The 27,588-nt window shown below is 38.8% G+C and overlaps 1 protein-coding gene across 1 annotated transcript; it reads right to left on the bottom strand.

Annotated features, from left to right (window-relative positions):
- Positions 1-294: 294 nt before the first annotated feature.
- LOC142107625 (indolethylamine N-methyltransferase-like) lies at positions 295-5,361 on the bottom strand. The gene is made up of 3 exons (XM_075191162.1): positions 5,172-5,361; positions 1,738-1,945; positions 295-929 (listed from the first exon to the last, which is right to left on the bottom strand). Exons 1-3 carry the CDS (start codon positions 5,323-5,325, stop codon positions 491-493), a joined length of 801 nt encoding a protein of 266 aa, XP_075047263.1. The 5' UTR covers positions 5,326-5,361; the 3' UTR covers positions 295-490.
- Positions 5,362-27,588: the final 22,227 nt, after the last annotated feature.

A 27,588-nucleotide genomic window follows, 5' to 3' on the forward strand; every position in this document is an offset into this window, starting at 1 on the left:
TTGGTAATTTAGATAATAATCTTACTTATTGTACCATGCAATGTACAATAAAATCTAAATAATATATAATAATATAGTATATTATCCCATAAATAGTGCCCTATTTAAATTTGAGAAAATATGCAGTACTTGCACACATTATTTTTAAGTTGCCAAATAAGTCAAGAAACAGCACAATCTCATTCATCAAAACACAGCACAAACTCATACACAAAGTAGAGTGAAAATGTAAGTAAACTATGACAAAAATCATGCTTAAATAACAGCCATCAATGATAAAGCTTAAGTCAGCTATGCTCAAGAGAAAATATTTTATTTTACTGCTGGAAATGTAATCATTTTATTCAAACAGATTTCCAATCCTGAAAAATATTTTACTTTTTATATGAATTGCAATGTGTTACTGACACCTTCTGGTAACAAGATAATAATGCAGTATAATATCTGGTAATGGTTTGCCTTTCTATTGGTATTATTGAACTCACTGCTTTTACACATCTTTGACTTTGCGTGCAAGGATAAAAATACCAGAGGTATGATTGCAAATTTCAAACATAGGTTTATCAAATTCTCTAGGGAGAACTTCTAAGTCTTCAATGACAAACCCGGTATCTGTTATGACTTTCCTAAGAAATTTCTCACTAAGGTTTATGAGTGAGAATTGCTTGCCACCACATCTGAATATGGTGCTTTCTAATATACTACCAATGATCAAGTGGCCTCCTACTTTCAGCAGGGATGAGAGATTTTTTATGACATTCCCATAAGCATCCTCATCTTTACAGGCGCATTCCAGGCATCCTACAGTCAGGACACAATCAGTTTTAGGTAGGACAAGTGGATGAAGAGGATTACTCTTGGTGACATCACATGGTACCACTCTCTTCAGTGTTTTCCTCAGTTTATCTTCCTTCTCAGCTAACTTCCCACTAAAAGAATAAAAAGGTTGATATTGGTTTAAATGAGACATTTTGTTTTGTAGTTCAAGCCTACTGTGCTGTAATATTTATACGAATGCCCAATCCATGCTATTGTACGCAAAAAAACATATTTCTCTCAAGATACCCTCCACCTCAAAAACAGTAGTATTTGCTGCAGGTATACCTCAATCATACAAGTATGTATAATTATTCCTAAGGATAGTGTAGAGATGTGGCTTGGTTAGTGCTAGTATTAAATGCATAAGTCACATTTACAATATGAAATATAATCAAATAAAAACACCTCCACATCTGTTGTTTCCCTTTGAAATTAAAATGTGAAACTTTTCTCCTGTAGTACTCCAAATGGTTATGTCAATTAAGTTATGCAAATATAAAGCATTGACTTGATATAATATAGCCGCAGTGCTAATAATTTAAGTACTGTCAGCTGGAGTGGTCAACACGGGATTGGCCAATCCTAAGTGCCCAGATAGTGCTGCTAACAGTTGTCATCATTATTGCATACCGTTGCACCAACCCTCCAGTACCCTCAAGAGGTACGATACGTCCACTTTGTTCACAATTGCATGCACATCTGTGTTGCAATTACGTTACCACGCCCTTACTATACTCATCTTATGTCTGACTGCCAATGTCCAGGCCTGAAGGATGCAAGTCAGCTATGCACAAATATTTACATATGGATGTATGCATTTTTGGTGCACATGCATAGTATGGAAATGTATATCTTACGCAAAACTTTTGTGTATATCCAACTCTAATTGAGCCCCATAATATATTCTTTATTGCATACCTACGACCTTCTAAGTCACAGACAAATTTCAAAGCAGGTTTCCAGTCAAAAAGTCCAGGCTCATTCCTCCTCCATCTCTCCAAGTAGTCCCTGTTCCGGTCAGTAAAATCTGCTGCAGTAATCTCCTTGAAAGCCTCACAGGCAGACAATTCCTGATAAATAGCAGGACCAGGACCAATATCAATCAACGAGTCACCTCTTACACCACCTTATGAGATATAAGATATAAAAGAAACATTAATACAGCACATAAGTAAATTAAATCTTATAAAATCTTAAAAGTATACTTAGAACACAAATGAAAATACTATTAAGCAGAGGCATAACAAGAAATGTCTGTGCCAATAGCAAAATTGTGATCAGCCCCCTACTCACCATCATAATGTCAGACCCACCTCCAGGCTCCTTCCCTAGCTATTATCCAAGAGGGTACTAATTACTTTAGCAGCAGTTTGGCACGTTAGTTTTTTACATATACACTCATGTTATCCTCATTATTTTTCAACATATAACTACCTAGGTAATTAGGTATGAAGCCATATTAAGTTTGTACTTTAAGGAACATTTTTTCCTCTGGTACAGGGCTTATTCTATTGCAATGCCTCATAGCAGTTGTATGGACTGCGATGACTATGGTAACAACCTTTCTATGGAGCATTCTAATATTTATCAATGCTAAATATTGCCAATTTTTAATAGAAATCCACAAGTGTAATACAAATACAAATCAATAGATTAATGGCATCTAGAAGACAAAGATATAATTACTTACCGGGCAAAGCAAAAGTGTAATGCTTAACATGTCCAACTAGCCCTCCTTTTGTACAATGTTTCCAGAGATATGGGGCTCATTCAATCTAGACTGACACACCTCTCTGTTATCCAGGTTCAATCCTGAAAATCACATTAGCTACAGTGGAAGGGGAATGTCTGCCCCCATGTCCACATGAAGTCAGAAGTAAGGAGGGTCCAGTCTCTATGGCATTGGTGCTGCTTAGTCTAGGCTTGAAGATATAATATTAGACTACATTCAGGACTTTGCCACCTGGGTCTAGAGATACCTCCTTGCTGAATTCAACCCCAGGAGTTTTGGGGATTGATCACAGGGATGCAGTCCTGCAGTTACTGTAGCTGGAGCTTACTATACTCCTCTGTAGTGGTTGGCCTCCGAAGAGGTGGTATAGACCATGTGGTGCTCTTGAGAAGACATGAGTTGCTGCAGCTTTATGTCCCTAAATTGTGGATCGGAGAAGAGGCAGCTGTACACCACTAGGCCCTCCCTGGATCATTGAAACAGATCCCACTATATCACCAGGTAAATATTCTGATCTGTACAATTTACTGAAACATTAAGCTACCCACATACAAGGTAAAGTATTGAAGAGGAAGAAGGGGTTTATAGTTGGTGGAACAAATGACATTCCTCCCCCCTTGTTTATGAGGGCCAAATCCCCAGAAGTGCTGGTGTGTACAAATAGGGCTGAACTTAGCTTACATCCCACATAATGATCATGCACTTATTTTTCAATAGTGATATTCACCAACTCTTGGTCTAAATGTTTACAGCTCAAATACGCCACATGGTGTTCCTCAAAAGGCCCCTTCTGGCTAAGGACTGCTTCAAGTCCATAATGGGACAAATCAGTATTTATTATAGTTTGAAACGTCCATTCTTAGAGCATTCATCAGAGAACTTTTCAAATGGGGTGCCAGTTCACAAGCATTTGTCCAGTCTACCTCTTTGGAAAACATTTGTTAGTGAGATCCGACAGGAACTTGACTTCAGTTCTAGAGACAGGTACAAATCATCTGTAGTATATTGCAGTCTATAATAACAATAGAGAATACTAGTATCTGTGCCTGGTTCTTGGGTGGGGCTAACCTTAGATCATCTCTGTCTAAGTATTGGACTTGATGTCTGACTGGATAGTTGTTCCTGCCTTCTGGATCCTCCCTAAAACCTACCCTATTCTGGAGTACATGGTCATCACAGGTTTCACTAAAAATAGCTATGTCTAAATAAGCCAGGGGGAACTCTCTGAACTGCAGGGGCTTTAGGGTGAGGAGGTATGGCAATGTCTATGCACCATATTGAGGCCTTCACTCTGGTCTCATGAGTATGCATATTGGGGAGGGGAGTGCCCTCGTTCAAATGTGCCCCTTAATAATGTTTGGTGATCTCATGTGATCACCAGATAATAACACTCTACACTACAGAAAATATTAAGGAGCTAAAAAAGGGATGTGGAGGTGTTGTAATGCCCAGATGTCACCCATTCTGGCTAAAAGAAACTATGGGGACCTCTCATTTGAAAGATGATAGCTCCCTCTTTCTGATGATGTGCTCCCATAGTAGTCATTATCTGGTGATCACCCGACAATTACACCATACACTACTGAAAACATTATGAAGTCCAGAGATGGGGGAATTGTAATACACTGATCTCCCCCATCCTTTCAATAAACTCTGAGGTACCCTCATTTGATGAAGTAGATTGTCTAGTGTTCAAAATTGTGTATCTTGTTTTTATTCCTATACATTTTATGCATTTCATTCAAGACCTATTCCCTATACTTCAATATGACAATCCACCCCTGAATACATAGATTTCTGTGACTTATATCAAAGCAATCGTCCTAGAGCCTTGTTTTTTTTATATGGTTAAAGATCTCCTTTGTGACTTCTAATATCCATATAACGTACAGTGGATAACATGTAAGGTGTCCTGTGAAATATATCCCTATATCCCTACATTTGGTGAGTAGAAATGTCATTAGCTATGAGCTATTTTAAAGTGATCCATAAATTAATGCATATCTGTCATTAAAGGTAAACCACAACTAGATAGAAGAATTAACTAAATAAATTTGTTCTGCTTTGAATTTAAACTTTCTTATATAATAAAAAAAATGATGAACCCTTTATTGTAAATTAGAAAGGATAGTAGACATCACAGAGTAATTCCATGATCTGTATATAAGATGGTCACAGGACCACTTAGTGGCTTATAATATTATTTTATTTTACAGTAGAAGGCATATTATTACCATAATACTAACAGAAAGGAGGAACCCTGACATTGGGTTGAAAGCTTAAAAGTTGTCATCAAAATATAATCTAATACATCTATGATAGGTATACACAGATCCACACTGGTGAGGACATATATATCCTTTAAAGAGTATTGCACAGAATTTTTTAGCTTAATTATCAAATACGAATCCCTGGAAAGGCTGTCCATAAATTGGTTAGTTAATAAAATAAATAATAATTTTGGTAAATGTGTTGCAATGTTACTCTTATGATTGGAGCTGTAAATATAATCATACACATGGCACTTTTACAAGAGAGGTCAGTAAGCAATAGCTTATTCATTAAATTAAATAAGCAACTTTTATAAATTAGCTAAAAAAATAGAATTGAAATGCGTTACCTGTAGTGAAAGCTTTGTGTAATTTTTTCAAAATGAAGTTCAGGTATCCATCTTTGATGAAGACTCCTGACACAGCACCATAATACGTATCTAAATAAATTTGGGGGTCAAAATTATCTTGGTAGACCTGAGTGCCAGTGAAATCAGAGGCCATTGTTACTTGTTACAGTAATCTAGTAATAGGAGACTGCTTGTTGTGGCTAGTTCCTTTTATTGTGTGTCTTGTGCTTCTATTTGATGGGCGATCCCAATGTAGCTGTTAATGATTAGACAAATTGGCACACATTTATACACATTACAGTTACTTCATTTTTATAACCTGTTAATTTGCAAACTTATAACAGGCTCTAACTTTAACATGCCAGCTTGGATACATCCAGAGCATGAATCATATTACTCCAGTCAAGAAGCTGCAGAGGATTTGAGTTAGAAATTAGCAAAATGGTTTATAAATGTTGGTTATTTGTGGGGATTTCAGGTTTCACAATAAAATTTGCATTTTATAGGGTTTCAAAATAAATTTTTCTAAATAGAAAAAATAGAAATAGCATAAATAGAAATTTAGACAGTCAAAAGAGAACAAGTCACTGATCACACTGGTGTATCATCGTTAATAATAATTTAATTCTGACATTAGTATAATGTAATAATATATTAATAATGATATGAATGATCATACACTTGAGTGATTGGTTACAAATTACAGAGGGTTCGATGGACAGTTGGGAATGTGTCATGCTGGATCCACTATTACTTTTTTATATCACAACTGAATGAGACAGACAGTAATATACTGCACACTTACCTCCAATTACCTTCCAACATATAGTTATGCCAAGGCATAATTTACATGTGTCTGGATATGTATCATGTTGAAACGTATATGGTGAGATCAATACTAAGGGGGTTGTTCACACCAATGGAGTTTTGGGTTTTCAACAAAAAAGCACCAAATATGAATTAAAGAAAGCACACGAGTGTTTAAATTAACGGCTCACTAACAGATGTACTCTAATGCATAGTTTTCAATCAGCTCATTCAGAATAATAGATATACATTTTTATAAAGTTATGCATTTTATAACCAATTAATAGCATTTGAAACTGCACAAATGGATTGGTGCAAACAGACATTGGGATTAAGTCAACCCTACATTTCCGATTCTCTTTTTCTCTAATGTATACATGCATTTTTACATTCATTTTTATGCAGCAGGATACAGCCCATTTTTAAGTACTGGGGGACATCTTCATCAGTGAGTGGTGACGATGTGCACAGAGAAATAGTGCTATTTTAAAAATTACTTTATCCTCTTCCACCAAGGAAAGGGGAATAGTGTTGGGTGCTTACTGGGATTCACAATGGAGGAAACAATCACAGAGGTATCTAACTTGTTCAGAGATTAATTCAATAAATGCACATATAAATGAATAAACATATAACCACAAAAAAAAACTGCTGCTCTCTTATGGGATTGTTGTGTGCCAATTCCCAATTATTTAGTAGAAAACAGATAACCAAAAAAAGAATAGCGCAGAACTTTTATACCAAGCACAAATACTGCCATACGTATGGTGGTATTTGCGCTTGGTATAAAAGTTCTGCGATATTTTTTTTTTTTTTAAAAGTGCTGTTTTGCCTACTCTCCAAGGTTTTTAAAAATGCTGTCTAGATCAAGGTGTTTGTTGAATTGCATGCTTATTGTATTTTAAGTCCTTGGTTTTACTTGTGCAAGGTATGTCTAGCTTGAGAAGTTATGTTATATAGGAAGGAGTGTACATTGAGTACCAACAAGTACTGATACATACTAACAATAATTGATCTTTTTACCTCCTAAAGAATGAAATTCAAAAAGGCTGAAGGCTATTTCATTAATGACCCACAGGAACACAGTACTATGCAATAGTTAAGCAATCGTTTAGTCAGAGTTGGACAGAAATATATTTATCCTTAACACTTTCTTTTAACTCCAAGCTTAACACTTTTTTTTAACTCTAAACTGTCCAGGATCAACAATATTTTTTTTTGTTAATGTATCCTGAAGCATTTTCTAACAGTTATGATCAAACCTAATAATCATTATAACAATAAAAATACTAAGAACTATGCACAGAAATGCATGTAATTCAAAGTTACTCAATAGCAAAATAAAGCAATACGGACGTTGTAAAGATATATATATATAAATATATATATATATATATATATATATATATACAAGTTAACCTGTGCATGATACTCATGCATTCTAGTCAAATCAAGCTACTTAAGGTGTTAAAAAGGTTCTTGTCCTTCTGGGAGGCTCACCGATTTGCTCTGCACTTTGGCTTCCAACCGCTCAGCGCCCAGCCCCCGCCCGAACTCACCCAGTAATAGCCCTCTCCCTCTCAATCTGGACCCGATGTAATAGAATGGCGACTCTGTCTCCAACACCCTCGATAATGATACCCCTCTGGACAAACCCAGCCTTTACACCTGGTCTCGCACGCCCTATGCACACAAAATGGGCAGGGGAAGGTGGAATATTGCTACTAAATCATATCACTAGGACGCAAACATTCCCTCAGTTCTCAGACTTAGCGGGCCGGTGCGGGCTTGTGATGGGACAGTTCCACCAATACTTACAGATTAGACACTATCACCAAAAGGTCAAGGCTCAGTTATCTTCTAGGCCTCCCACGACGTTTGAGAATCTGTGCCTTTCTGGAGCATCCTCAAAAGGTCTCATTTCAACGCTATACAATGCATTACTCCCCACCTCCACAGAGATCAAGGACTGATTCCAAGCACAGTGGGAAGCGGACCTGGGAACGTCCCTAGATCCAGAAGAGTGGTCGGACGTTTATGAGTGGACAGCATGTTGTTCCATAAATGTCAGTATCAAAGAAAATGCCCATAAACTGCTCCATAGATGGTACTATGTACCTGATAGGCTCCATGTTATATATCCACAAATGAACCCCACATGTTGGAGAAATTGTGGCCATGTTGGCACCTTTATGCATATTTGGTGGGACTGTCCCAGAATACGCTCGTACTGGACAACGGTTCTCACACTAGCTACAGCGGTCCTCAACACTCCCATACCCTTCGACCCTAAGCATGTACTATTACCCTTGCCTCTCCCGGACATCCCTACACATGCACATAAGCTCCTCCGGCACATAATCAGTGCGGCTGCTTGCCAGATAGCTGCTTCTTGGAAAAGTCCCACACCCCCTACTCTCCAAATGGTCTGTGGTCGGGTTTGGCATATTTACCAAATGGAGCACAACTAGTGTGCTGAGGGGCTCCTCCGTGTCTTTCCATAAAGTTTGGTCTCCATGGGCCTCACACCATAATCAACCCCTGCTTCAATTCTAGTAAGACCAATCCCTTATTGAAATTAATGGATTTGACTTCTTCTTGTTAAAGGCGTGAATTCCTTACCCCTAACCCCTCTAATTCTTTCCCCCCCTTTCTTGCCCATCATCCTTACTCACCCCCCCTTCTCTTCTTCTTTTTATTATTTCTTCTTTCTGTCTTGTTTTAAAAAAAAAAAAAAAAATAACATCTTCACGGTACAAGATCAACACGCAGTCAAATTTACACTGTAAAAGCATGGTGAGAAAAAACTACATTGTGTCTATCTATATATGTACAAGTACTTGTTAATGTACCTTTTGAGAATTTTGTAATTTTGTTAAAGATACGATGTTACTATTAATAAAACGTACTTAAAAAAAAAAAAAAAAGGTTCTTGTCATGCATTTGGGCCATAGCCCAGGCCTCCTCAGGGGAAGAGCGTTACTTCCCGACGTAAGCGCCCTTTTTTAACGTGGTTTTGTCCACATGTCACCACCTCATCATTCTTCTCCATCCCCTCATCCTTCATCTTTATCGCCTCATCTATCCAGATGTCTATCCAGACACAGGGATCTCTCTCAGCGGTCCTGAGTATCACACTCCTCTCACTTTGTCACCCCCGGCAACCACCAACCACTCCCCACTGTCACCCCCGGCAACCATCAACCACTCCAAACTGTCACTTCTCCTTCAAGAAATATATATATTTTTTTTTTCAAATCTTTATAAACACTTTTAACAATTAACAAATTAAATTAACAAATTAAAAACATCTTAGTATACCAAATTTCAGCCCTTTCTGAATTTTTTTTTTTTCCACACACACTAAGAATTTAGTAGGTCAGTGTATAACTCCGCCCACCAGGTGGCGCTGCAGCTTGGTTTTATTTTTTCCACACACACACACACACACAGACAGACTAACACACGCCACTAAGCATTATATATATATATACATATAAAAATATCTTGATTTTAAAATCCCAATTGTTTCAATCCAAATGCATTTGAGTGACGAGCAGTATCAGTGACATCTTTGTTAAGTGGCTAAAAAATATGCTGTTCTTTGACTTTGAACAGCACATCGCAAAAGGGAAGTATGTTTGTTTTAAAATCCAAAATTCTGAAAGCAATTGTGTGAGGGGCAGTATCGGTTACATCTGTACTACTAGGCAGGCAAAAAACTGGGTACTTTTTGACTCCGAGCAGCACAGTCACCAAAGTAACAATATATATTTTTTTTCATTATTTTATGGAGCAGTGTTAGAAAAATTGTAAGGTAATATTCCCTCCTTTCCCTATCTTATTGAACGTTCTCCTGGTGTGGTGGCAGCTACAAGTACCTCCAACTTCACGTAGCTTTGCTCCTCTTGTCAACTATAGAGCAGTATTAGTACTTTTTCACCTCTACTAGTTAAAAAGTCATGCGGGAAAAAAGTGTAAGAAAGTGTGTTCAAAATACAAACACCTTCAATCTCAAAAAAAAAAATCAGCTCTCGATGTAAGGTTAAGGGAAAAGTTTCTGATAATGATTGTTTTGAAGTAAGGCAGCCACCAGTGGTACCATCTCATGCCCATGATAAGCGCATTGTTATGCCAGTGCATGAGACCAAAAAAAGTACCTGTTGTTTGGAAATATTTTTATCCCAACCCAGACAACATTTGTCAAGGCATCTGTAGCCTTTGAAACTGTAATGCTAGAATCCAGTGGGTATGAACTAATATTGTGTGATGATGATGATCTCGACAACAGTGATGAGGATGATGATGAGGGTGATGATGTTGTCAGCATTGAGGAAGATGACCATTGTTAACCAAATGACCATTAATAATATGATAAAATCCCTTTCTATTCTCCAGTTCATCAACCAACAGCCAAAATCACTTCTCCTACTGCCTTCATTGTAATTTTCTATCAAATTCAATTACATTATTTTCCCATTTCATTTTTCTTACCGCCACTTCTAAGCTACCAAAATCACTTCTCCTACTGCCTTCATTGTAAATTTCTATCAAATTCAACTCACTTACTTTCCCATTTCAGTTTTCTTATCGCCACTTCTAAATGTCCACGTTGACCATTGGTGGGAACCCAAAAAATCAAGCACTGAACTGCTTGGTTTGTTAAACTATGTGCATGTCCTTTTTAACAAATGGATGAGTGGGTGGGCCCAAGAACAATTTCATCTTGCACTATTTTACTCTATGTCCTTGATCTAACATCTTTTGTAAAATGCTATGCAGTTTACAGTTAGACATTCATTTGGTCAACATTCAGAAAGTCGACAACATTAGGTGGACAATTCAGGTGTCGACAGTATTATTGGTTGGCAATTCACATGAAGGACATTTTTATTAGGTCAACAATTGAAATTTTGATAGTATTGTATGGTTAATGTAAGGGTTAGAGTTAGGAATAGAGATAGTGTTAAGTATAGGGTTTGGGATAGAGTTAGGGATATGGCTATGTATAGGAATAGGGATAGGGTTAGGGGTAGGAAAAGGGATAGGTTTAGGGTTAAGGATATTATTGTCATCCTGATAATACTGTGTACTTTTTAATTGACAATCTAATATTGCTGTCATTTTACATTTTATCGTTGAACTAATAATATTGGCAATGCCATTATTGTTCTCTTTCCAACGCTGTCTATATTAGGGTGTCCACTATATAAATGTCAATCAAGTAACTGTCAAACATATATGCACACCCGCGTGGGAGAACCCAATGAAAAATTCCATCTTCCACCATTTTATATTATAGACTTGGTCTATCATCTTTGGTTAAATTTCTTCTTATGCCACCACTGTCCTGCTAGTGAGCTCTAATACTGCACCTACTGTCCCTCTCCAATGTGTCACACGCTGCCTAACGGTTATGAACTTGGTGCATCTTCTTTTCTAAATTGACAATTTAATTGATCTAGACATTTGTGATGAGGATGTTGATGAGGGTGATGACATTGTCACCATTGAAAAATATAACCACTGTAAACCAAATGCCAAACAAAAAATGTTTATTTTGTAAGAGCCCAAACAAATCAACCATATGTTAAAAAGTACATGCATAATTTAACAAACCAAACACTTCAGTGGCAGGGTGTATATGAGTGGGTGGGAGGACCCAAGTGAAATTCTATTTTGCATTATTTTACATTATGGCCTTGGTCTGTTATCTTGTGTAAAATGTCTACTGATGCTGCCGCTGTCTGTCTAATGATCTCTGTTTACTGCCTCACTTTCAATTACGCATGCTGTCTAATGTTAAAAATATAGTGTGCGTGGTCATTCTTCAACCATTTTACTTCTGGATGCAGCCCAACTCTGTCTATCTACTTGTCTAAAATGACAATCTTATCAGCCAGTGCTCTGCCAACTTGTTTAATAGAAATTGTAGCATGCTTTGCACAGAAAAGTTGGGTGTTCAGAATTTCTTAAAAAATTATAGGTCAGTGCAAGAGATGCTATCTGTGGCCTGCAAAATTTCTGGACATTTTCACATTCAGCAACTGTATATAGATCATTGTAACAGCTACTGAATAAATGACCTACCATGCCACTAACTGCAGCAAGATGGTATGCGGTTGACGACTAGACATTCATTTGGTCAATATTGAGAAAGTTGACATTAGATCAATTATTCAATTATCAACACTATTATGAGGTCGACAATTCAAATGATGGAGAGTATTATTAGGTCGACAATTCAAATAGAAACAGTATTAAATCTTTAGGGGCATATTCAATTACGATCCGATCCGCGGTAACGCTCGTTACCGCGGAAAATGCGCAGTACGGCCGTTAATACGGTACCGCATTAATGCGGATTTTCGTACGCAGCCCTACGGGCTGCGAACGAAAATCCACGTCAATGCGGTACCGCAGATTAGATTCGCGGCCGTTCCGGCGCGATCCCGCGGATCGGGATCGTAATTGAATATGCCCCTTAGTGTTAGGGTTAGGGCTAGGTTTAGGGATAGGGTTAGGAATATTATTGTCAATCTAAAAATACTGTCTACATTTGATTTGCAGACCTAATAGTACTGTATTCATTTGAATTGTCGACCTTATAATACTGTCTTCATTCAAATTGTTGACCTAACAATACTGTCTACATTTCAATTGTTGACATAATAATACTGTGGATGTCATTATTGTTGACTTATCAACCCTGTCAACATTATGGTGTCAACCATGTAAATGTCGATTATGTAACTGTTGAACACATGTATCACACCAAGCAAGATGAAGTAATGAGATGAAATTCCACACTTTAAATGCTTCAGCAATGTTATCAAACCATTTTAGTTGTGGGGTGGCAATTGTAAAGAGATTCTTAGAAAATAAATTGTAAATTAAAGTAAATGCTATAAATAGTAATGAAGGAATAAAAATAGTTTAAATCACATGATTTTTACAATTTTTCTCAGTTTTTAATTAAATAAAGACCCAAAACCAAAACCAAAACCCATGGAGAGTTTTTGCCTAGACCAAAACCAAAAGACAAAGATGGTTTTAGAACCAAAACCAAAACACATTGATCTGCGTACATCTCTAGTTTATATACACATACATACACTCTGTTACCATTTTACTAGGTACTCCTTTTGACCCCAGAGTAGTCTGAATTCTTTATGCCATGGATTCCACTGTCAGGCGCCGTCTCCGTCGCTCTTCCTCTCAGTGGAAACGGACGCCTGCTTCAGCCTCTCTGCCCGCACGGTTGCCTGGCAACCAGATAACCACGCCCCCTAACACTGTCGGGCGCTTGCACATTAGGCAACGGGACGCTTTCCCCGGCATTTCCTGTGGCGGCTCATCTGAGCCTATCAGCTGTTCCTGCTTCTATTTAAACCCGGCTCTGGCGCCATTAGGGTGCCAGAGTAACAGGTTCCTGCCTCTAGCTACCACAGTGCTGTATTCCTGTTGTGACCCGGCTTCTACGACCACTCATCTGTATCTGCATTCCTGTTGTGACCCGGCTAGCTGACCATTCTCTATTCTGTGTTCCCATCCTGTTCCTGCGACCTTGGCCTGTTTGACTTTGCTCCTGGATTTCCCCTTGTACTTCGTATACCGATTGGCTTGACCCGGACCGTGTGACTCCCCTTCACTACACCAGTAACTGTCTGATAGGACTGCGACCTGCGTACCCTTTGCAGCGAAGTCCATACCTCCTTGCGGGGGTCCCTGGTGAAAACCAGGGGTACGTTAGACTCCGCACCTATCAGTTCAGTAGTGCCAATACTGGTTAGTGTTCCTCTCATATCCGTGCCTGACATCCACAAGGTGCACCAAATATTCCATTCTGGTCCATTATGACTTGATAGTATGTTGCAGTTGCTGCAGGTTTGTCCGCTGTACATTCATGATGTAAATCTCCGTTTCCATTACAGGATTGGTGACTGTGGAGTCTGTTGGAGAATTCATTGTTTAAACAGCTGGACATGATGTGTGCTTAATAACAAGGTGGGTTATCGCTAGAGTGCTGAACATGGTCAACAACAATACTCAAGTAGGCTTTGGCATTTAAAAAAATGTTAAGTTGGTATTAAGGAGTCCAATGTCTGACAAGTATATATTTCCCACGCCATTACCCCATTGACACAAGGCAGAATGTATACAGGATGTATCCATGGATTCATGTTGTTTATACCAAATTCCCACTCTACCAGACTGCAATTACAAACTGTCCAGTTTTGGTGAGCATGCTTCCACTGTAGCCTCAGTTTCCTGATTTTAGCTGACAGCAGTAGAACCGGTCACAATTGTTTAAAAAGAGTACGTAACTTTCGAGTATATTCAAATCCAAAATTTCTTAAGACTTCTTACGATTTGAATAGTGGTGACAATTGTTTCTGTATAAACAATACAATCTTACTGTAAGCATAGACACCCACAGGCTGAAGGATAATAACAAATCAACTAAACTAAGAACTAAAAAATCCTAAAAACAAATATAAAAACAGATGTTTTCACTATAATCCATAGTTTTTTTATTTCATCTAGAATTTTAAAGTAAACAATTAAATAAATAATCTTTTAATGCGTACAGTTCTGTGATAGCTAATGAGATACATATCACTCCACTTTGACATATATATATATATATATATATATATATATATATATATATATATATAGATTCAATTGTTTCATTCTTACAATTCACATAAAAAGGTGTATAAACTAATCACCTGCAATTACATGTACCTCTGGCACACATATAGGACTTAAACACTGCAGATTATACTACAAACCAAAGATCAGTTTGAGGCTGATGCAATAATACAAACTTATAAAAGGCCAAATAAATCTTATCTATTCTTTACTTTTATATGTGACGCAATATAATATTTATTTTGCATACTCGTATAATTGTGTACAGCAAGATTTCTTGCTGTGTCACAATATTTTGGTTTTTGATAGAAATTCATGTGTTTGCTTATGTAAATATATTTTAAAATATAGGTATACAGTATTTAAATATATATTTCAAATGGGGTTTAGCCCTTCTTAAACTTTAACCATCAGCTACTCACAATGAAACATGGTGAAGAGAGAGAGAATGGATTACCTGGGTTAAAGATACTGGCACATAGAAAGAGTGGAAAGACAAAGTAGGGAAGTGTAGGGATACAGGGGATAGGTAATTAGACACAGAAGAGGTGGTGAGCACAGGGTGTATAGCCTTGCATAATTTAATATGCTAATATTAAGCTATATAGAGTACAAAAGCATCTCTAAATCTCTAAAGCTTCTGGTGGCTTGGATGGGTCCACAGGCCCTGGGCCAGTTACTTTATATTTCCATATTAGCACTTCCTATTTCAACCACTCTATGTGTTTATGTTAATTACATACAAACATAAACATATACAGAGGCACTTACACAAGACTTAATGTATGTGAACAAAAGGGGCAATTTATTCAATGTATAGGGAAATTATTTAGCCTTTTTCTCAAGATCTTATTGCCCATAATATTGAATACATTTACAATTTTGTAAAGTCCAGTGGGTGCCTCTCTCTATATATTTTCTGTGATAATATGACTACTTTCAGAGTGGAATGCACCTAGGCAGTTATCCCGGTTCATCTTGCAGTACTGATAAATATACGTCTATAAAATTAAAATTGGAACTGGTGACCTGGAAAATGTAAGGGAATGGATTGCTAGTCAACTTCAAACTCTCTCTTTCACTCTATCTGTATGTGTATACATGTATATATATATATATATATATATATATATATATATATATATATATATATATATATATAATGCTTTAAGTGGACTGTTATGTGCCTCACTTTCTTAAAAGTGTGCATGCATGTCATCTGACAGAGCAGTTCTGTGAAACAGAGGAAAGGTGAGCATGATGACACCTGGCTGGGTGGTTGAGAGGCAAGGACTGTGCGTTTATGCCATTTTCTTGCGACTTGCAGCATTGATGGGCACTATCACTGCCCAGCCCAGGAAGGGTACACAAATTAATCTCTTTTTTATCCACAAGGGCTCCCATAGTTAACTTTCATTCACATGGCAATGGGACACTCACACAGCAGAGAAGAAGCTGCTTAGACCGAATGTGGAAAGAGGAGATTAGGGATTGCCACCTTTGCCCCTGACATTGTTTACTGTTTAACCAAATGCAATATGCAATATCACCTGTATTGCTGAGTTAATCCATTTGGACAGATACATTTAATTTCAGCAATTCAAATATTAGGTAAAACGTCTCCCGATAAACTGGCAGGGAGCGGGAGTAAAGTATGAAAGCGATTTTATTGACTGTATTTTATATATATATATATATATATATATATATATATATATATATATATAATTGTTTAATTCTTAGAATTCACCTAAAAAGGTGTATAAAATAATCACCTGCAATTATATGTACCTCTGGCACACATATAGGAGTTAAACACTGCATATTATACTACAAACCAAAGGTCAGTTTGAGGCTGATGCAATAATCAAAGCTTATAAAAGGTCAAGTGAATCTTATCTATCTTTTACTTTTATGTGTTAAGAAATATAATATTTATTTTGCATACTTGTATAATTGTGTACAGCAAGATTTCTTGCTGTGTCACTATATTTTGGATTTTGATAGAAATTCATGTGTTTGCTTATTTAAATATATTTTAAAATATAGGTATACAGTATATATATATATATATACACACATATATATATATATATATATATATATATATATATATATATATATACATATATATATATATATATATATATATATATATATATATATATATATATATATATATATATACTTCAAGTGGGGTTTAAACTTTTTAAACTTTAACTATCAGCTATTCTCAATGGAAACATGGTGAAGAGAGAGAGAATGGATTACCTGGGATGAAGATACCGGCACATAGAAACTGTAGAAAGACAAAGGAGAGAGGTGTAGGGATACAGGCAATAGGTAATTAGACACAGAAGAGGTGGTGGACACAGGGTGTATAGCCTTGCATAATTTAATATGATAATATTAAGCTATATAGAGTACAAAAGCATCTCTAAAGCTTCTGGGGGCTTGGGTGGGTCCACAGGCCCAGGGCCAGTTACTTTATATTTCCAAATTAGCACTTCCTAGTTCAACCACTCTGTGGGCTAGATTTACTAAGCTGCAGGTTTGAAAAAGTGGGGATGTTGCCTATAGCAATCAATCAGATTCTAGCTATCATTTTGTAGAAGGTAGTAAATAAATGAAAGCTAGAATCTGATTGGTTGCTATAGGCAACATCCCCACTTTTTCAAACCCGCAGCTTAGTAAATCTAGCCCTATGTGTTTATGTTAATTACATACAAGCATAAACATATACAGATGCACTTACACAAGACTTAATGTATGTGAACAAAAAGGGGCAATTTATTCAATGTATAGGGAAATTAGTTAGCCTTTTTCTCAAGATCTTATTGATCATAATATTGAATACATTTACACTTTTGAAAAGTCCAGTGGGTGCCTCTCTCTATATATTTTCTGTGATAATATGATTACTTTCAGAGTGGAATGCACCTAGGCAGCTATCCCAGTTCATCTTGAAGTACTAATAAATATATGTCTATAAAGTTAGAATTGAAACTGGTGATCTGGAAAATATAAGTGAATGGATTGCCAGTCAACTTCAAACTCTCTCTGTCTCTCTATCTGCATGTGTATATATGTGTATCTATCTAATTATCTATCTATCTATCTATCTATCTATCTATCTAACTATTCAGTTCTTTGCGTGCTCTTTCTACAGCTCTTATGTTTTATGTTTTTGTGGCTACTGTAAGAACACTCTGGAGTCATCAATCAGTGGCATCATGCTTGCATTCATTCCTCTCCCCCACAAAAAAACTACCCCTGTCACATGTAGCCCTGTCCTAACTTACTCAATCACCTGAGTGGACAGGTCACTGACTCCAAAAACATTAACACATTCACCTAGTGAAACACTCTGTGCTGCTGCAGTTTGTTCTTCTCACACTCATTTCATAATTTTTAAATATTTGTCTTTTCAACCCTTATCATGAAGCATTTATGCCAGACAGAACACAAGAGATTACAAACACTTTAAAATAATTTGAACAGTGTTGCAAAATAGACAAACAGTTTGTCCATATAAGATGTGCACACATCTGCTAACATTTTCCCTAAAATAATATGAATGGAAGTTTGGATGAATTCTATCCATATTTTGTCAGGCATATTATTATTGTTTACTTAATCATCATCATCATCACCATCATCGTCACCATTTATTTATATAGCACCACCAATTCTGCAGTGCTGTACAGAGAATATTTATCATTCACATCAGCCCCTGCCCAATTGGAGCTTACAGTCTAAATTTCCTAACATACACACACAGACTAGGGTTAATTTTGTGAGCAGTCAGTTAACCTACTAGTATGTTTTTGGAGTGTTGGAGGAAACCAGAGCACCCAGAGGAAATCACGCAAATAGTAGAACAAGTAGAACATACAAACTTCACACAGATAAGGCCCTGTTTAGAAAGCAAACTCATGACCCCAGTGCTGTGAAACAGAAGTGCTAATATGTAAGTAGTAGGATTTGTAGTCATTCACATCAGTCCTTGCCTCATTCAGGATTATAATCTAAATTCAATGTCCAGGCACCAGGAAAAAAAGGCTGAAACCCCCCACTTCCCTTTTAACTTGAAACCTGTGATTGAACAAACCTGACTGCTCAAGTAAATGCAACAAAGTGTTTGAGTGTGTGTAGTTGAGTTACAAGACAGAGGCTCTAAACTAGAGATGGGCGGGTCCGGTTCTCCGAGAACTGAACCCACCCGAACTTTGGGTATCCGAGTACTGAGCTGAGCAGCTCGGTACTCTCCCGCCCGTTCTGAATCCAAATCGAGGCCGAACGTCATTGTGACGTCGTCGGATCTCGGGGCTCGGTTCTCGCGATACTTCAACTTTAGAAATACACGCCTCCACAGCAATCCATCGCCATTTGACAGAGGGAGAGAGCAGGGTGTAGTCATAGGCTAATTAGAGCAGGGACAGAGAATACAATATTGTTCTTGCAATTGCTCTAACCAAAATCGCTAGTGCAGAGAGGAGGATAGAGGTTTATTATTTTTTCTTCATATTTGGCACTCCCCAGCGCTTTTGGGGTGTCCCCCATAATTGTGCATAAATATTTCTGGCTGTCAAAAGTCATATCTGTCAGCAGTATCTACTAAATAATTTTTAGCACTCCTCAGTGCTTTTGGGGTGTCCTCCCTAATTGTGCATTAATATTTCTGGCTGTCAAAAGTCATATCTGTCAGCAGTATCTACTAAATAATTTTTAGCACTCCTCAGTGCTTTTGGGGTGTCCTCCCTAATTGTGCATTAATATTTCTGGCTGTCAAAAGTCATATCTGTCAGCAGTATCTACTAAATAATTTTTAGCACTCCCCAGTGGTTTGCGCTCAGAATGGATTCAAAGCAGTCCACATATGATCTGAATGAGCAACCAGGTTCTGTCACCAGTCCTGATGTTAGTGTTCCCAGTACGTCATCTGGCCAATGATTTCAGAGTGTTTTCAAATTAGTACAAAAAACAAAAACCAAAAATTTTTTTACTGTATTGAAGCGAAAAAGAAGTGTAACTGAGCAAAAGTTAAGTGACGATAAAAAAAAAATTGCAAGCATGCCATTCTACACACGCAGTGGCAAAGAGAGAATGAGGCCTTCACCTTTGGCTATTAGTGGCAGATCCCAAAAAGTTACCCAGCCTACAATTGGTGCACAACTACTGTTACGCGTCAAAGCCGAGCTGCAAGATAACAGTGAGGCATTACAGGAGAATATTTGCTCTGATTCACAAATGACAACAATCCCTGTGGAGAGTCCATCCAACAGTGGGATGTCTAATCGTGAGCATTCTGCTGATGTGTGCCTTAATAGCCCGAGTGTAGCCGGTGATACCCAAATTGAGGATGCCACTTTGGAATTAGAAGAGGATGAGGGGGAGATTTGTGTAGGCGACGAGGGCGCTAATGAGGATGTTGATGAGGATGAGGTTGTTTGTGTAAGTCCTGCACCAGTGGCAGCAGTTCTGGCACGTGACAAGAAAAAGGCCATTGTCATGCCTGGGCATAAAACAAAAAAATCCACTTCTTATGTGTGGAATTATTTCTACCCAAATCCAGACAACAATTGTATAGCCATTTGTAGTGTATGTCAAGCCACAGTCAGTCGAGGGAGGGACCTTAACCATCTTGGAACCTCGTCTATGTTACGCCATTTAACGAGAGTTCATGGCAAAGTGTTGGGAAAAGCTGAAAGTTCTTCCCAAAAGAATACAAGCACTCCCTCATCAGCTAAGACCCTCCGCTCACCGACATACCGATGGCTACAAAATACACCCACCACACCATCCTCATCAATATCCTCAGTAGCGCTCGGAGTTAGCCCGGCATCCCACTTAAGGCTGGATGACTCCGGCACTATTATTGATTCCTCTGAAGAAAGCGTTAGTCCTGCTGCTGCTGTTGCTGCTGCTGGGGGTGAATCGTCATCCCAGAGGCAGGTTAATAAAATGAGCAGTCCTACATTTCAGCAATTAACTGTGAAACAATCATTTGCGAGGGGAAGCAAATATGACAGCAGTCACCCAGTCGCCAAGCGAATCACAGACGCCATGGCTGCAATGTTAGTGTTAGATCTGCGTCCAATCTCCACAATAAACGCAGCTGGTTTTTCACAGTTAATTGAGGTTTTGTGTCCGTGTTACAGAATTCCATCGCGACACCATTTCTCCCGTAAAGCTATTCCACAACTATACCAAAAAGTGTGTAAAAATGTAGAGATTGCGCTGAAAAATGCCATTCTGCCCACTGTTCACTTAACCACAGATATGTGGACAAGTGGAAGTGGCCAAACCAAAGACTATATGACTGTGACAGCCCACTGGGTTGGTCATTCACCTTCACCAGCAGGAACAGCAGCAGCATGTACACCACTACGTAACATTTGTCACAGGCAGGCCACTCTTTGTATCACCGGCTTCACTAACAGGCATACGGCTGACAATTTGTTACGCAAACTGAGAGATGTGATTGATGCATGGCTTATACCACTCGGACTCTCCCCAGGGTATGTCATTTCAGATAACGCCAACAATATAGTGCGAGCATTACAGCTGGGTGATTTCCAACATATTCCCTGTTTTGCTCACACCATCAACTTAGTGGTGCAGAGCTTCCTACGAAATAACCGTGAGGTGCAGGAGATGCTTTCGGTGGCCCGTAAAATTTCAGGCCATTCAGGCATTCAGCCACAGCATGTAGGAGATTACAGCAGCTCCAAGAGCAGTTTAACTTGCCCTGCCACCAACTTAAGCAAGAGGTGGTAACTCGGTGGAATTCCACCCTGTACATGCTTCAGAGGATGGAGGAACAGCGCAAAGCCATCCAAGCATATTGCACAAGTCATGACATTGGGAAAGGAGGGGGGATGTATTTCACTCTTGCACAGTGGGGAATCCTTTCAGTGCTGTGCAAGGTGCTGAAACCATTTGAAGTTGTGACATGTGAGGTCAGTGCAGACTCTGCTAGTTTGAGCCAAGTCATTCCTTTAATTAGACTATTGGAAAAGCAGCTTGAGAAAATGAAGGAGGGGCTGAAAGCAAGCAATTCAGCAAAGTATGTTGGCCTTGTCGATCAAGTACTTAATTCGCTTCACAATGATCCTCGAGTTATTAAGATCTTGAACTCGGATCAGTACGTTTTGGCCACTGTGCTTGATCCAAGGTTTAAAACCTACATTGAGTCTTTACTTGTAAATGAGCGAGATGTGAACTTTTGCAAGGAGCTATTGCTCAGCAAGTTGGCCGCTGAACTGGGCCTCGGCTTGACGACGTGTCCTCCTTCACTTTCTCAAGCTGTTGCTCGTAAAAAATTAAATTTCCAAAAAAGAAGCAGGGAAGACACAGGGGGCAGACCAGAACAATTTAACATCTGGGCTGGTTTGAAGAATTTTTCAAAAAAAAGTGTCACTTTGCCCATAACTCCATCCAATATGAGTATAAACATGCAAAGGATGGTGGAGGATTACTTTCAAGAGGTAGTTGATATGGAAATGTCAGACAGTCTCTTTCCTTACTGGGAAGAAAAGCAGGCCATTTGGAAACTCATGTACAAACTTGCTTTGCAATACCTAAGCTGCCCACCCTCCAGTGTGTACTCTGAACGAGTGTTCAGCACAGCAGGGAACTTAGTCAGTGATCGCCGTAGAAGGTTACTTCCCAAAAATGTGGAGAAAATGATGTTTACAAAAATGAACTACATCTTCCACGAGGAAGGCCTTCACCATCCAAGACATCCAAGCACTGACTGTTCTCTAATGGCGGATTCAAGCGGCGATGAATTGATAGTCTGTGATGATGACGTACACACTGATGAGGGTGAGGATTAAGCTGAAGATGATGCCGATAACATCTTTTTAAAACTTTCTATGTAAGTGTAGGGTGCAATATACCCCCAAAGAGGAAAGGGACTTGTGGCATTTCCATATCACATACCATCTTGAAAGGCTGCTGTTAGGGCAATTTATCCTTAAGGGTAGGGTGTCATAGACAGAGTGACCCTAAACTGGCTTTGTCCATTTTTCATAATATTGTACAGTCTATAATGGCTGAATTTTTGGGTATTTTATACAAGTGGAGGGGGGCCTAGAGAGACAGAAACCAAACTGGCTTTTTCCATGTCAATTAATATTGTACAGTCTATAATGGCTGAATTTTTTGGTATTTTATACAAGTGGAGAGGGGCCTAGAGAGACAGAAACCAAACTGTCTTTCTCCATGTCAATTAATATTGTACAGTCTATAATGGCTGAATTTTTTAGTATTTTATACAAGTGGAGGGGGGCCTAGAGAGACAGAAACCAAACTGGCTTTCTCCATGTCAATTAATATTGTACAGTCTATAATGGCTGAATTTTTTGGTATTTTATACAAGTGGAGGGGGGCCTTGAGAGACAGAAACCAAACTGGCTTTTTCCATTTCTTTACATATTTAACTATAAGTGTAGGGTGTAATATACATTCAAAGACGATGGCTGCATTGCCAATATGCATAGATGGAGAGGAAGACAATCTGTTTTGTGTGTAGAATAGGCCTACCAACGAAGAATTAAACTGTTTTTTTGGATGATTTATTACCTCAACAATTAGATTACTTGTCTCTAAAACAGTTGGAGCACTAAATTGGGTTAATTTAGGCCCAAAAACATGGATTTTCCAAAAAAATAGCAAAACAAAACCAAACAAAACCAAAACCAAAACCAAAACACGCAATGGCGGTTTTTCAAAACCAAAACCAAAACCAAAACACGACGGTAATCCAGATCCAAAACCGAATCCAAAACCAAAACACGGGGGTCAGTGACCATCTCTACTCTAAACCCAGTGATAGATATATTATTAATGCTGTATAAATTAAGGACTGTAGGCCTGAGAGCATTACCAGGGTAGCTGTCTATTACCCTCTCAGGGAGTCAAGTATTGTGATCCTGGGTGTTCATCTAGAAAGGCAACCATAAAGTCCAAGTCTGCCTTGCCTACGTTCCAGAGGGTAGCTGACTATAGGTGAATGTGAATTGGTACCTAGCACAAGAGAGAAAGCTGATGTGACTGCAGCAGAGCGTCATTTTTGTCAGGCAACTAAGTGGATTGTTATGGAGTGCAAAGATTGCATATGTAAATAAATATACCTCATTTATTTTCATCAAAAGACAGATTCTCTGGCACATATTATTTCAACTTCTGCTATCTGTACAGCAGCACCACCACCCAGTAGTTAAGCAGGGGGTTGCAAAATGGCACCCAAGGTAGGGTTCTGCCTTTCAGAGCAACAAGGTACCAAAAGTGAGGTTATTGGCTCAAGGCTAAGTAAGATGGTGCCCAGTCACCCAACCTTTGGGACATCATCTGTGGCCATATCTGAGTGTCTGCACTTCACAAAAGCACTCTATAGGTGTGATTCTGTAGCTAAAATTGACACAAATTGTAAATTGCTACAAAGAACAATACCCTAATAAACTATTATCTTACTATATAATAAACCTATATCTCCCACAGTCTTACTGTTGACAGCAAAAGTAACACTGTGGGTTGACTGGATGCCACTATATCCTATTAAAGGAGGGAAACAAGGACTGAGGAGTGAACCAGTGATTAAGTATGCTCTCTCCACAGTCAGAGGGAACAACAGGCTGTGTTGATTACTGAGTTGATTACTGTATATTGCTATTGCAGTTACTGTGAGAAATCTCATCTGTCTGTATCTCATATGCAAGGACCTTATGTTTGTGTCACTTATGGGTAGAAAAATGAAGGGTGAGAAACATGTTAATTTCTTGTTTGGAGGAGAGAAGGTTTAGAAAGAGGTCTCATCAAACTAGACCCTAATTTTGGTCTAGTAAAGATGAATGCTGTTTCTCAGTTTGATAGGAATGTGGCGCCAAGAGAGGGCAGTGGATTGGAGTGCAATTTATGAGAGTCCCACCTAAAGCCAAATAAATGGCAGAATGGGAAAATCCATAAAGAACTGTTTAAAGATTTCTAGTAGCTTCCATCCACACCCTTCATGTGATGGAGTGACCAGGGGCAGGTTGATTGTTACTGTAGACTTATCAAATGTGAGGCACTAAAATGGAGCACTAGCTGTGAGCAAAGCAGAGATATTTTGCACAAGTTATCGGCACTTACTACAAAGCTGGAGGATTGGTAAAGATCTAAGCTAAGGTGAGAACATTTCTAAAAATACGATGCTGCAAGAGCGAGTAGCTAGCTCTAACTATACACAATATTATTATTATTATTATTATTATTAATATTTATTTATAATAGATACAATAGTATCAGTATTATGTAGAGTAGAGTTTCTACTGCCAGAAGAGGTGTTATTTCCTTCCATGTGGAGCATTAGTCAAACTCTTAAGTCTATTGGATTCCAAAAAAAGGGGTGAAGTGGCTGCATTGAAAGGAGAGCTAGTCCTGATCCCTATCAAAGGAGATACTGCAGAAAAAATTGGAGAGAGCTCCTTGATATAACCTGCAGCTCCAGATTAGCATGCAGATGTTCCTGAGACTGTCACAGTGAGTATTATTATTATTATTAGTATTATTATTATTATAAAATTTTATATATAGGGCACCACATAAGGTTATAGGGCAAACAACATGACAGTACATGGTATAACAGTACAATACAGTAAACAAATAACACTACAACTGTCAGCAGAGGTGGGTTTTCAATGAATGTTTAAAGCTATACAGACTAGGGGCTAATCTGATAGAACAAAGGAGATTGTTCCAGAGGTGGGGGACAGCACAGGAGAAATCTTGAATAAGTGAGTGTGATGTGGTTACCAGAGGGGAGGAAAGTTGACAGTCATTGGTCAGCCATAGAGAACAGAAGGGGAGTATGTATGGAGATGAGGTTGGAGATGTAAGGAGCAGTGGAGTTGGAGAGGGTCTTGTACATGAGGGTGAGGAGTTTGAAGAAGATTCTGTAGAGGAAGGGGGGCCAGTGCAGGTTTGGCAGAGAAGGGAGGCAGTTGTGAAGCGCCGAGAGAGAAAAATAAATCTAGCTGCAGCATTTAGTGTCAGGAACCTGGAACTATCCGCTGAATTTGACGCAACCCTGTCTGGAGGCGTAAAGTCTAACGTGCCTGTAGTCTTCACTGGGGACCCCTGCAAGGGAGTTTGTATTTAGCTGCAAGAGACGTGCAGGGCGCGGTTCTCCAGGAGGGCACTCAGCCCTCCTGGAAAACTATGACATGCACCTAGATTAAAGTAATCGGATAGTCTGGGAAACCAAATTCAAACCATGCGGACAGTGCACTACACAGGGAGGATCCAAAGAAGTTGTCTGTCAAGCCGAAGTCAAACACCAGAGGAGTCTTACAGAGCCCAAGGGAGAATCCAAAAGAAGCGTCAGGGAGAGCCGAGTCAAGAACCGTGGAGTCAGACCAAGAAGTGTGGAACTACATAAACACCTGGAGCTAAGGAACCTAATACTCTGGCACCCTACTGATGCCAGAGCCTTTTTTAAATAGCTAGTGAGGAGGGGGATTGATAACAACAATGCTGACATAGGCAGCCGCCATGTGCCGAGTAGCATTCCGTTGCCAAGCAACCAGACGCGACTTCCAGCAATAGAGAAGGTGTCCGTCCCTTTGCATACGGAAGAGCACTGGGACAGCTCCTGACATTTAGTATAGATTGAAGAGGAGCGAGTTGGCAATGGGGGAGGTCAGTCAGGAGATGTTTGCAGTAATCAAGATGAGAAATGATCAGTGAGTAGAAAAGAGTTTTGGTGGCATCCTGGTAGAGGAAGCTTCTGATAAGGACTACGTTGCGAAGCTGGAAGAAATAGGATTGGGCAAGAGATTGAATGTGAGGGTGAAGGAGAGTGAGTAATCAAGAATGACACCCAAGCAGCAGAGTTGGGGAACAGAGCAGATAGTGGTGTGGTGAACAGTGATAGAGAGATCGGGAGGAAAGGAGACTCTTGATGGAGGGAAGACAATGAGTTCAGTTTTAGCCATGTTAAGTTTGAGAAATAAGTACAGACAGGAGGAGATGGCAGAGAGGCAACGGGACACGTGAGAGAGGATGGAGGGGAGAGATCAGGAGATTAGAAATACAGTTTAGTGTCGTTTGCATTGAGGTGGTACTGGGGGGCCAAAGGAACTGATGAGTTCACCCAGGAGGTGTACAGAGAAAAAAACAGAGGGCCAGTGTCAGAACAGGAAAGATGGGTGTGGGGGAGGAGGAACCAGAGGTAGAAGCAGAAAAGCAGCAGTTGACAGGGTTGCTGGTGCATGTGGTTCGCTTGTTCTGAGATGGAGAAGAGCGCAGGGGTATTGGACAGGAGCAAGGAAAAATTGTGAAAGACTAAGGAAGTATGAAGTGGAAGGATAAAAGGGTAGAGGATGGACTAGCAAATACTTGGGTGAATGGTACAGGGGGTACTAGGAAAGGGATCAGGGGGAGAGCAATGTGTATGCAACAGACTGACTGATGTCTATCTAAATGACTGACTGACATGTGTGTAACTGACTAACTGTTGTGTGTGAGACTGACTAAATGATAAGTAGAGATGTACTAGTAATAAAGCTGTATTTTTTTATTTTACATTCTTTATTTTTTTTCCTCTTTTGAAAAATGGGTTTCATATAATTATATTTCATATTCATCAAGATATTTTAAAGTACTTTACCACTTTCACAGATGCCTATAAATATGTTCTAATAAGAAATACTACACCATGATTTGTTTTTTTCTATTATTTTATATATGACACGTTGATTTACACAAGGAGGATTTACACATCAAATAAGGAAAAGAACATTTGTGGAAAACACTGCACTACAAAACAGTGAGAAGTTGAAAGAAACACTGTTATTCATTTATTGATATATGATTTTTTTTTTGAGTAAGCCAGGGTGTTCTGTTCATTTATACCAGAAGGAGGAGCCACCTCTCTACATCTGAGGATATAACTGATCTGGCCACT

This window comes from Mixophyes fleayi, chromosome 11 (assembly GCF_038048845.1).
Source record: "Mixophyes fleayi isolate aMixFle1 chromosome 11, aMixFle1.hap1, whole genome shotgun sequence".
NCBI lineage: Eukaryota > Metazoa > Chordata > Amphibia > Anura > Limnodynastidae > Mixophyes > Mixophyes fleayi.